Raw genomic sequence first — 12,538 nt, forward strand, 5'->3', positions numbered from 1 at the left:
CCTCAAACCAAGAATTGTATTTACAACATTCTTTTTTTACATGAGCACATTTTTTTTATTATTATTTCTCAGACATGTGTCATACATCCTGTTATCTGTTTGTCAAAAACATTGTCGTTTTTTTTTGTTTTGTTTTTTGGCACTTTAGCATGGACAAAATTTTTAATAAGGAAAGCCATGTCTGGAGGTAAAATCTCAGCGAAACCACTAAATGAGACCGTCTTCTCTTGGATAAACTGAATTTGGTTAAAGGCCCTGAAATACTTCAAGTGAACTCAAAGGATGAACTGGTATGACAATTTCAAACTAATTGGGAATGCTATAGCTTTCGCCTGGAATATAATATAAACTCCTTGATTGCACAATTCACTCCATCCAGGCTCCAAGAACTCTGTGGGAAGCTGTAATTCCATTCGTGTCCTCAAGGAGAATTCCCTGAATACCATGACCCGTCCCTTGAGGCATTGCAGCGAAGCAGCGGTCTTTCCTCACATCATGGTTCCTATGGTTCCCATCATGGTCAGATACTCTGTTAGGAGGCAGGAGAGCAAAGTGTGTGTGACGAATTTCTGACACAAAAGATCTGCAGGAGCCACATGCCACAGCCGCCTGGAAGCCCCTCCGAAAGTTCTGGTTGAAGAAGCCATAGATGATCGGATTAACACCACTGTTGAAGAAGGCCAGCCAATGAGCTACGGGAAAAAGATAGCTGCTCAAGAAGTCAATCTGTTGGTGGTCTAGATCCTGATAGTCCGTGAGAAGCATCAAAGTCCAAAGCGGAAGCCAGGAGACCATGAAGAGAATGGCAACCATGATGAGCATCTTAATGACTTTCATTCTCCTCCTGGATCGGACTCGATTCTCACGTAAGTTGTTGGAGAGTTTTCCAGCGATGCAGCCGTACATGATGCTTATGATTCCGAGTGGGGCCAGGTACACCTGGACGAAGATGACCAAGGTATAGACTCGCCGCATATCTGCTCTGGCCCAGTCCTCAAAACACATGAATAGTGGATATATCTGGTTGTCCTGGACCATGTACATGTCATCCAGTTGAATGACTGTTAGGGTTGTAGCAGAAGGAAAGATGATGGCAAAAGCAAGAAGCCAAATGAAGATGATGGCGAAGAATGCAGTGACAGGCCTCAGGCGGTGATGGAAAGGGTAAACGATCCCCATAAACCTGTTAAGAGACAAGCTTAATATTTGAATACTCAATTCAGAACAGGGTTATTATAGTTAAATAAGAATAAAATGATTAAAAACATTTTGCACTTTTAAAAATAAGCTGAAATAAATAAAAAATTAGACAAAAAAATTACATTGAACGATAATTATAATGCTGAAATACGTATCAATTGAAGCACTTAAATTTCAAGGAATAAATAAACAAAAATTTAACTAAAATTACACTGCCTTACAGTGAATACATTGCCCTGAGTTCTAATCACTGCCACCTGTGATCAATGGCCACACTCATCTCCAGCGCTATTTACCTTTGCCCTGTTCACTCAGTCACTGTCTGAGTTGACTTACCCGGATACCTACCTTGTGTACTGTTCTGCTTGTCTCTGAAGCTCCGGTCTCCTTCTCCAGGCTCCATTGTGTTCATCACCTACCTGTAAAATAATATAACCATCATTGATTACCATACAGTGACTCAAGACCATTGGTGTGTGCAATACTACTACTACTATTATTATTACCTTTATTTAACTGGGAAAAAGATTCACTGGGATTAAAATCTCTTTTCCAGGAGTGTCCTGGCCAGTGTACTTACATCGTTAAAGGACATTACTTCTATCCCTTGCTCTGTTGTCATCGCTATTACTTACCTTGTGCAAAAATATCATCATTTATTACTGTTGTTCCACCAAACTGAGTTTGTGTTCCCTGACACACAAAACAATAGTCTGAATAACCCAAATAGTTATATTTACATAACACTGATTCAAAATACTCTTTAAATTTGACTGAAGAATGGCTTTACATCAGAACTTAATATTTATCTGAAAACAAACTACCAACCCTTATTTCTTTCAAAAATTGCATTAATTTTTCCATATTGAACTTTTTCCATACAGTGTTATTGTGTGATCACTGCCTGTTAAGCTCAATAGTATTTTGTTTGGTTTATTTGTTCAAAATAAATTTTGGATTGAATTTGAATCCGGTTCTGGCCTCAAAATGACTTACAATTATTTAATTAATGAAGACAAAAGCATTGAAATCAGCAAAAATAGCTATAGGGTTATTTCTTATTTTAACCAGCCCCCCTCATAAATTGTATTTCATTTTATTTTATTTTTTTGAAGATCCAGGGTTTCCACAGTCTTGGCCTTATTTAAAATGTGTGATTTCTAGACCTGGACTTTTTTTTTTTCACTCTTTACACTTCATGAGCATTTTTAGAATGAATAACTTCAATGTAATTCACGAACAGCTGGAAAATACATGTAAATTTGAATATTTTTGTGGACAATGGAAGGAAGTCAAAAAGGTTGAAAAACGCTGGTCTAGATTCTTGTGTCTTAAACATTTCCAAGGAATGCGTACATTAATTTTTTTGTCTGAGGCATCTACAGTAGCTAGTGTGCTGTCTCAGAAAAACAGGTGTATGATGCTTCTGCTTTGTTGTTGTTGTTTCTAATCTTGTCTCCAAATTAAAGTAATATCAGAATCATTATTTGCTTTTCATTATACTTACATTGTGACAGATTCAAAATGCAGGCACTCAGTCTCGTACATTGTCAATCAGATTATTTTTCAGTGTTAAAAAGAAGAAAAGTGCTAAAGAAGAAAGTATAACATTCAAAACAGACGTAGCTGTCAAAATGAGTGACAGTTCAAGGGGCCCTTAAGCTTTGAGCTTGAAAAGTAAATTCCTAGCTCTGACTGCTTTAATGCGATCACGCATTAAAGTAGATCTCCACACATCTTCAACATCAGCATCTTAAAAACATCAGCAGGGATTTTCCAACAAATCAACAGCAATAAACCAACCTTTTCTCTCTTTAAATTTGGTTTAGATACTATAGTGTGGAAATATTCTCCAGATATTTTGGACACTTCAGTTCACAATGATGTTGTTGCTCTTCTACCTGATTAATAAAAGGAATCCTGTGCAGATGCAAAACTGCGCAATTCAACTAGAATTCATTAATACTTCAAATTTAAGCGAAAGTGTGTCATTTAACAAACAGAATTGCAAAAACAATATTATTTTCAAACAACACTTCCAGTAACACACTGGTTAACTCAAATAATGTATCAAAAAAAACACATAACAGAATTACAGACATTGGCACTGTGCCTGTAGCCTTTAATTTGCAAGTAAATTGCATTAAATTAGCATAGAGCATCGCAGCAAGATCGGAATTATCAAGGAATGCTTTCTGAGGTTGGATATTTTCCATCAGTGCTGACCTGTATTCCCTGAGTACAGTACATGCATTACATTAAATTTCATGCTGCAAACTTCCATGATTTTTAACCCTGAAAAGCAGACAGACAGATAGATGTAATATATAATATAATAACCAATCATTACCTGTCCACTGCTATGGCAACCAGGGTGAAGACAGAAGCAGACACTGACATGCCCTGGATCAGGTTACTCATCGTGCAGGTGATCTGACTAAAAGGCCAACCTGTGGAGAAATCAAGCAAAGAAATCTGAATGTAATGGAACGGTTTCTATAAATATTCTTCCTCTTTTGAAAAGTCTTAGAAACAATAAAGTGGATTTCATCTGTTGCCACTGGATCAAATAGGACCAGCAAAAATATATTCGTTGTAGCTCCCATTCACCACTATAGAAGTTTACCCAACTATGACGACTTCCGCTTCTGAGAACCCTGGAAATGTGGGTCCATGAAGATGATATTGATAATTATGGGTTGGATGATGAAGATGATGGCCCACTGACCTGAGATAAGGCTGTCAATCAGTGTGGTGGGCACACAGAAGATGCCCACCAGCAGATCACTAATGGCCAGGTTCAGGATGAAGAGATTAGTGACCGAACGCATGTTGCGGTTCCTGATGACCACCAAGCAGACCAGTCCGTTCCCCACTACACAAAGCAGCAGCACCAGAAGGTAGGAGAAGATGTAGCTGACTGCCATCCCTGCCGAGTGGATGTAGTACGGCAGGAGCGTGCAGTTGGCCAAATTGAAGTTGACAGCATTGGGATTCAGGGTCATTTTGTTCATTCTGAGTCTTGAAAAGAGAAATGACAATCCATTCTGGTAAAATATTCACATTGTTTTAATCAAACATGAAACTAAAGCTGCACAGAAATATTGAAAAGAAAGCCCCCAAAAAATTAATTGATAATAAGATATCAGATTGCTGGAAATATCTCAACTACACCAAAAAGGACTTTGTGTTCTAAAAAATATATATATTATAATAAGCTTGCTGTGCTCTATTCATAAGTGAAGTAATTTTAGCAGGAATAAGACTTTGATTTATTTATGAGCTTGCGTAGCCTATAGTGTAAACTTACGGAGCTGTAAAGTAGCAGATTTGAATTCAGATTTAATATTGAAATAATGCAATGCTTTTCAGTGGTTTATAGGATTTAATAAATCTTAAAACAATATTTTTCTCTGTTGTGCATGTTGAGAATTATTCAATGTACAAACACTAAACTTAATAAGCTCATCATCTAAAGAATATGGAATATTTCAATGTATTTTTCTTTTTTTTTATGAGAATACAATAAAAACAACACCATAGAAGAGTCTTACGACATATACATGTACGTGTATGTCAAAAAGACAAAAAGATCGCTCACCTGTTGATTCTTACACGTGAAATATGCGCGTTTTAATTAAATCCACTTGTCTGATGAGCAGGTTGTTGTGTTGTGCTGCAACGGCTTTTCCGACTGCAATGCGCAACTGTTCTATGCCTTCTTAGGGTTCTTCATTGCCTTTGCTCTTCTTCTGCCCAGGAGCATGCAGAAATCAGCGCAGAAGCTGTTCGTATCTCAGCGGGAGCAGCACGCGCTTGTTGTGCTTTTACACTGGCTGGGTCTATCAAGCGCAGCTGAACCGCTACTTGTTCTGCAGACGAATACCCTATCGTCCATTCGGACAATTGATTTATTTATTTGTTTATTTATTTATTTCCTTCCTTCGGGTGTTCTCATCCGACCGGTGTCTGTAACGTGCTTTGATTTATAAGGGCAGCAAACTCTGCTCTGATAGTGTCCCTTTCCTACTGTCCCACACACATAGGCTATGTATAACATGCTGTATATATCCTATATAAGTAACATGATAAAAGTAATCTTAACGTTAAGATATAGGCTAGCTCTAGTTTTAATCAATTTATTTGATATTATGGTGTGTGTGTGTGTGTGTGTTTCGTCTCAACTCAGATCTGTTTTGAACAAGAATAATGCACTGTGCCTTAGTTTCGGCGCCCATCACTTCTGTTCAAAGCCCTGCAGTGACGTCTCTCTGTGCGTCGAATGCACCTGTTAGAAAAATTGCGCTGCTCACTCACTGCTCCGGTCGAGCTCGCTGTTGTACGATTTCTGAAACGACAGGGGGTGACTCAGAGTGATTGTCCAATCACCAGGAATCGACGGGGAGTAGTAGACCCCTGTTAGTAGCTTGCCTCTGGAGTTGCTGAGTGAATTAATTAATATATCACATGGTTAGGTTGTGGGTCAGTTTGGAGGACACAGTTGAAAATGTTTGATTTTAGTAGGCCTACACTTCAGAAGGTTGTTCACATCACATCAGTTTCGTTTTATTTATATATATATATATATATATATATATATATATATATATATATATATATATATATATATATATATATATATATATATATATATATATAGGCCTATACTCGCAATTCTGACTTTCTTCTAACAATTATAAAGACAGATTTGCGTGATATAAAGTTGCAATTCTGAGAAAAATAATAGCCTAAGCATTTTTTTCCTCAAAATTTGACAACCTCATTTATGTAGCCAAGCCTATATGCTATCAGTTTAAAAAAAAAAAAAGTATATATCTCGCAAATCTAAAGAAAAAAACGTGGGAGTTGCGAGTTTATATGAGTGTCGAGGCATTTAAATTTTTGCTGTTAGGAAGTTCTTCACGCAGCTCAGAGTCTACACTGTCACACATTCTATTGAGGTTAAACTTGAAATAGACTTTTCCGGGAATTGAGAGTTCCATGCCTGTTTGCACAGACTGCACATCCAGGTGATCACACTCTCACCGTCAGCCTTCAGCATCTCGGCTGCTATGCCGTCGTACCCCAAAGACTTGTTGTTCTTGAGGCTGGAGATGGCATTGCGGATTTTGTCCTCCAAGAAATCAGATGTATCAATGGGAAGTACCTGAAGTGGGTCTTCCACAGACATGGCAGACAGGACTCAAGTCCTCGGGGTGTAAGCTTCTGTTTTGCTTCCACTGGCATCCTTCTTGGAGACTACAGTAGGCTGCTTTACTTTTGGAATGCTTTGGTCTGTTACATATATGCATATATATATATATAGGAACAGGGTGCTAACCTGAAGCCTAACTCTCCTACTTTATTCAGGCTTGGGACTGGCTGGTGGCTAAGCTCACCAGGCAGAATGTGAGTGGAGATGAAATTTGGAACCCCCAGAGGCCTGGTAACCCAAAGCATGGCACTAGCCTCCTGTGCTGGTGTGAATACTGCAAATGAATGGAACAGAATGGAACGTTCAGAGAGTCAAACATGTACAGAGAAAAAAAGCAGAGAGGAGCAGCATCCTACATTAGATGAGGTGATTGCCTGGTCAAGGAACTTTGAGATGAAGTTGCGCTCTCCAGAGGGGTGGGATATTTTCCAGGAGTTCTTGTGATCTGAGTACAGCAGCTATTTCTAAAAAAACTAGGATCATTTATCAAAACTCCCTCTTCATTTTTTCACTAAAAGAGGTCAGCTTGGATTCACCAGTGAGGGAAGTCATCATCCAAAGCGTAATAGATCCAAGCAGTATGATGTAGCCTATGAAAAGGCCCAGCTTCAGACCACCCTCACCCTCATGTGCAGAGACACCTTTCCCCAGTTTTCTCAAATCCTCGGTTTAAAGAAAACAGGCTGGTTTCAGGCCAAAATGCTCTTGCATGGAACAAATCTTCACGCTGCAGAGAATTGTTGAAAAGTGTGGAGAACTCATCACTCTGGAAGATTCTGCTTGCCTACGGCATCCCACCAAAAGTCATAGGGGACATTGAGCATATCTACAACACATCCAAATGCAGAGTGAGTACTGAAGATGGATATAGTGACTGGTTTGAGGTGGTGACCAGTGCAAGGCAAGGATCTAAATCCACCCCCACCCCCAATACTATTCACTATCACCATTGATTGTGTGGTGAGGAATGTAGCACTGGCAAGGGGATAGAATGGCTGGAGGGACGAACATCCAGGATCTGCAGCTACTTGTGGACAACATCAGCAGTTATGCTAAAAACATTGGCCAGACCATCAATGGAAAGAATACCAAGAATATGCTACAAGGCAACCACCCAATCTCAAGAGAGGTCTTCATAGACAATAACAGGGTAGAAGAGGTAGAGAATTTTACTTATCTTGGCAGCTCCATCAGTAGAAGTAGGGACATTGAAACAGGAACTTAATTGCCACATAAGAGAAGCTGGAACAGCCTTTAATCAGCTGAAGAATATATGGCAAAGCAGGAAAATTATGCTCGAAAACAAGTCCTTTACAGCAGGGAAACTTGCCAGTTAAAGACTTCCCAAGAGAAGAAACTGAAACCTTGGAATCAAACAAAATGACTTTGTGAAAAATCAACAAGTCAGGGAGAAGTCAGACCTTCCACCGGTGTCAGAGACCATCTGCAAATGGCACCTCCAGTGGCTTGGTCATGCACTGCTCCCACAGAATGGCTCACCAAGTGTTAGCCTGGATGCTAGCAGACTGGAGAAAAAAAGGACGACCCAAGATGAACTGGTGACAGACTGTGGAGGAGGACCTTGCAATTGTCAACCGGTAATGGAGTGAGACCAGATGGCTGGCAGAAAACCACACCTGCTGGAGTGCTTTGGTAGCCTCATGCATCTAAGTACATGGGAGCTTCTAGGTCTAGGCCACACTCTGAGAAATGCAAATTAGCAGCCTATTCGTTTGTGACCAACTTTGTGACCAGGTCATAAAGTAATTGCAATATTAACAAATAATATGAGACATATTTACATGAATGAAAGAATTCAAGACCTTTGATGCTGGGCAAAATGCTATGGTATCTGACCTTGGGCATAAATATGAACAAAAGTAGAATCCTTCAGATAGACTATGGGTCATGTTAATTACCCAATCTGATGGGAAACAGGTCATGTTAAATGTTTAGAGGTGTCACAAGATTTTTACACAATATTTTTAAGAGATCCTCAATGACGAAATACAGTACATGACTGGAAAATGGAAAATTGAAATGTTTTAACTAATCATATTGTAATGTCATTTCAGTTACACTTTCTGTGAATGAAATATCATAGGTAGCATAGTAAAATATACAAACACTATAAAAGGTTTTGCCACAAACTCAACTGCCTGGCTTCTTCTTCCTGTATTCTTGGATTAACACATCACAGCAGCGGGGTTATTAGGTTTTTAGCAGATTTAAGAGCTGCTGATGAACATGACATGGATCCTGTTTTTCTCAACTCTTTACTTTTTCTGAACAACTTCAGGTCATAAAGTCTCTACTAATGAGCTGACCAGTTGAATCAGGTGTGTTAGATGAGGCAGACAGTGCTGAAGTGTTCAGGACAGTTTTGAAAACCATTTCAGAAATAGTTCTAAGGCAGCTTTAATTGCCTTTTTGTTAACTGATGACTTAACTGATGACATAACTACAACACTGCCTGCTTGTAGTTTCGTTCACGTTTTGATATGAAATAATACAGCATGCACCACCACATTTGTGTTTGTATTGAAGAGCTCAGGCCATGAGCACAATATAATGGCTGACAAGACAGGAAAATTAGTTTTTACTGACATACTGTATGACCTGACAAGATCTCATCTGAACGCAGTTCACTGTTGTTCTACTGAAACTCCCTCGTCACTTTTATCTTTTCCATCCTCGTTTGACTAATGTCTGGCTCTGAGGCAAAGTTAGAGTGCGCACCTCAAAGTCTCGTGCTTGATATGGCTGTAAAGATGTTTTAAACGCAATTCTTGTCAAGAAAAAAATAGATAGAAGCAACAGTTGTAAACGAGGGGGGGGGGCACCCTAGCTCCGCCCCTGCATTAATTGCACTAAATAAGTTTAAGTTTTAAATAAAAAATTAATTGCTTGCCTTAACGTGCTAATACTGAGAGCACTTAAATAAATCAGCATTATTTTCTTAGTCCGGGGCTTAGATTTTTTTAGTTTTGGCTAAGGCCAGTGTTGCCACCTTGTGGAACAACTGATTAATGCAAAAGCAAATCATGTGTGTCCTGCACATACAAAATATGCAAGGTCATAAAAATCGATTGGTGTGCATAAAGTACTATTTTCTTTATGTACTATTCTCTAAGTACTATTCTGGTGACAAAATGTGCATACGTGGACCCTCGCAAACATGTAAAAACTGAAGTAGCAGTGCCAAAGCAATTCGTAATTAGAGTGGGAGCATTATGCACCCATTGTGCTTTCAGATTTGCAGTGTTTATAGCGTGTACTGCAAATACAACTGCTGCTTCTGCTCTCTTCCTGCTACATGCTGACATGCCGCTTCTATGTGCGGTGGAAATCTCTAAACTGTTAACATGGCCACCAAAAAAAAAAAAAGTGCTGCTTAAGCTCTGCTTATACGTGTGGTGTGAAACTCAGGTCAAAGGACTGGATGCTAAACTGCCAGATCAACAGAGGTGGGAGTCACACATGTACAAGTCACAAGTCATAAAACTTGACTCGAGTCCCCTACCTCTGATCATCAGATTTGGAGTCTTTTTGGTGAGCCATAGGTGGACCTCTTTGCTTCGCAGTACTCAATGCCCTTTGGAAGATATTTGTGTTGTTGCAGGGTGGTCCTACCCGCACACTTTTTATCAGGTTTTACCACCTGGAATAGGATGTGGCTCCTGGTTCCCAGGCCCTTTGTACATGAATCAATCATCTGAGTTTAGTTTGGTTATTACTCTTTATGACAGATGCAGCAGTGGTTAGCTTGGCGTGTGTGGTTTATCATTCCCATTGCATCAGTCCTACACAGTGTTAAGTGAACCTGGGAAAGGGAATGTCTCAGATTATTTGTGTAACCCATGTTCCCTGAATAGATAAAAAGACACAGCATTCACTGCCACTGCTAATCATGGGAGATTTTAATATTCACGTTGATAATGCAAATGATACATTAGGACTTGCGTTTACTGACCTAATAAACTCCTTTGGAGTCAAGCAAAATGTCACCGGGCCCACTCATCGTTTTAATCATACACTAGATCTAATTATATCGCATGGAATCGATCTTACTGCTATAGATATTGTACCCCAAAGTGATGATATTACAGACCATTTCCTTGTATCGTGCATGCTGCGTATAACTGATATTAACTATATGTCTCAGCGTTACCGTCTGGGCAGAACTATTGTTCCAGCCACCAAAGAAAGATTCGCAGATAACCTGCCTGATCCATCTCAACTGCTATTTGTACCCAAAAATACACATGAATTAGACGAAATTACTGACAACATGGGCACTATTTTCTCTAATACATTCGAAGCTGTTGCCCCCATCAAATTGAAAAAGGTTAGAGAAAAACGTACTGTGCCATGGTATAACAGTAATACTCACTCTCTCAAGAAAGTAACTCGTAGTCTTGAACGCCAATGGAGAAAAACTAACTTGGAAGTTTTTAGAATTGCATGGAAAAACAGTATGTCCAGCTATAGACTCTAAAAACTGCTAGGGCAGAGCATATCCACAAACTCATTGAAAATAACCAAAACAATCCAAGGTTTTTATTTAACACAGTGGCTAAATTAACAAATTACCAGACGCCACCTGATTCAAATATTCCACCAACGTTAAATAGTAATGACTTTATGAATTTCTTCACTGATAAAATAGATAACATTAGAAATACAATAGCCAATGTAGATTCTACAGCGTCTAACACTTCAGTTTCATCCATCGCGATTCGCACCAAAAGATAAACTGCAGTGCTTTACAAATATAGGACAGGAAGAGCTAAATAAACTTATCACTGTATCTAAACCAACAACATGTTTATTAGATCCTGTACCCACTAAATTACTAAAAGAGCTGTTACCTGTAGCCGAAGAACCGCTTCTCAATATCATTAACTCGTCGTTATCTTTAGGTCACGTCCCAAAACCATTCAAGCTGGCGGTTATCAAGCCTCTTATTAAGAAACCAAAACTAGATCCTAGTGTACTGGCAAATTATTGGCCCATTTCAAATCTTCCATTTATGTCTAAAATTTTATAAAAAGTTGTGTCTGCTCAATTGAGCACCTTCCTGCATAAAAATGATCTGTATGAAGAATTTCAGTCAGGTTTTAGGCCCCACCATAGCACAGAAACTGCACTTGTTAAAATTACAAATGACCTGCTCCTTGCGTCAGATCAAGGCTGCATCTCATTTCTAGTCTTACTTGATCTTAGTGCTGCGTTCGACACCATAGATCATGACATACTCATAGATCGATTACAAAACTATACAGGTATTCAAGGGCAGGCTCTAAGATGGTTTAGATCCTACCTGTCCGATCGCTACCATTTTGTTTACTTAAATGGGGTGTCATCTCATTTATCATCAGTAAAATATGGAGTGCCACAAGGATCCGTCCTAGGTCCCCTTCTATTTTCAATATACATGTTGCCCCTTGGTAATATTATTAGAAAATACGGAATTAGCTTCCACTGTTATAGCACAGCTATATATCTCAACGAGACCAGATGAAACTTCCCAATTATCTAAGCTAACAGAGTGTGTTAAAAATGTAAAAGATTGGATGACAAATAATTTTCTCCAATTAAATTCGGATAAGACAGAGGTATTAATTAGTGGACCAAAAAATACCACACAGAATCTTGTAGATTACAATCTGAAGCTAGACGGATGTACTGTTACTTCCTCTACAGTCAGAAATCTGGGTGTTATATTGGACAGCAATTTGTCTTTTGAAAATCATATTTCCAATGTTACAAAAACTGCATTCTTCCATCTTAGAAACATTGCCAAGCTACGAAACATGTTATCTGTTTCTGATGCAGAAAAGCTAGTTCATGCATTCATGACCTCTAGACTGGACTATTGTAATGCACTTCTAGGTGGTTGTCCTGCTTCGTCAATAAACAAGCTACAGGTAGTCCAAAATGCAGCAGCTAGAGTCCTTACGAGGTCAAGAAAATATGATCATATTACCCCAATTTTACAGTCTCTGCACTGGCTACCTATTAAGTTCCGTATCAGTTACAAATTATCATTACTTACCTATAAGGCCCTAAATGGTTTAGTTCCTGCGTACCTAACTAGCCTTCTACCACGCTACAACCCAT

General features: G+C 39.0%; 1 protein-coding gene across 1 annotated transcript; it reads right to left on the minus strand.

The window, feature by feature from the left end:
• Positions 1-184: 184 nt before the first annotated feature.
• On the minus strand, positions 185-4,304 carry npffr1l1 (neuropeptide FF receptor 1 like 1). The gene is made up of 3 exons (XM_059544819.1): positions 3,929-4,304; positions 3,551-3,650; positions 185-1,183 (listed from the first exon to the last, which is right to left on the minus strand). The coding sequence occupies exons 1-3, from the start codon at positions 4,212-4,214 to the stop codon at positions 367-369; spliced, it is 1,203 nt and encodes a 400-aa protein (XP_059400802.1). The 5' UTR covers positions 4,215-4,304; the 3' UTR covers positions 185-366.
• Positions 4,305-12,538: the final 8,234 nt, after the last annotated feature.

The sequence above is a fragment of the Carassius carassius genome, chromosome 49 (assembly GCF_963082965.1).
Source record: "Carassius carassius chromosome 49, fCarCar2.1, whole genome shotgun sequence".
In the NCBI taxonomy this organism is placed as follows: Eukaryota; Metazoa; Chordata; class Actinopteri; order Cypriniformes; family Cyprinidae; genus Carassius; species Carassius carassius.

Coding starts and splice junctions, on each gene's coding strand:
- npffr1l1 (XM_059544819.1), bottom strand. CDS start 4,214: ATGAACAAAATGACCCTGAATCCCAATGCTGTCAACTTCAATTTGGCC. Junction 3,651..3,928: donor GATTGACAGCCTTATCTCAG/GTCAGTGGGCCA, acceptor ATTTCTCCACAG/GTTGGCCTTTTAGTCAGATC. Junction 1,184..3,550: donor GTTGCCATAGCAGTGGACAG/GTAATGATTGGT, acceptor GTCTCTTAACAG/GTTTATGGGGATCGTTTACC.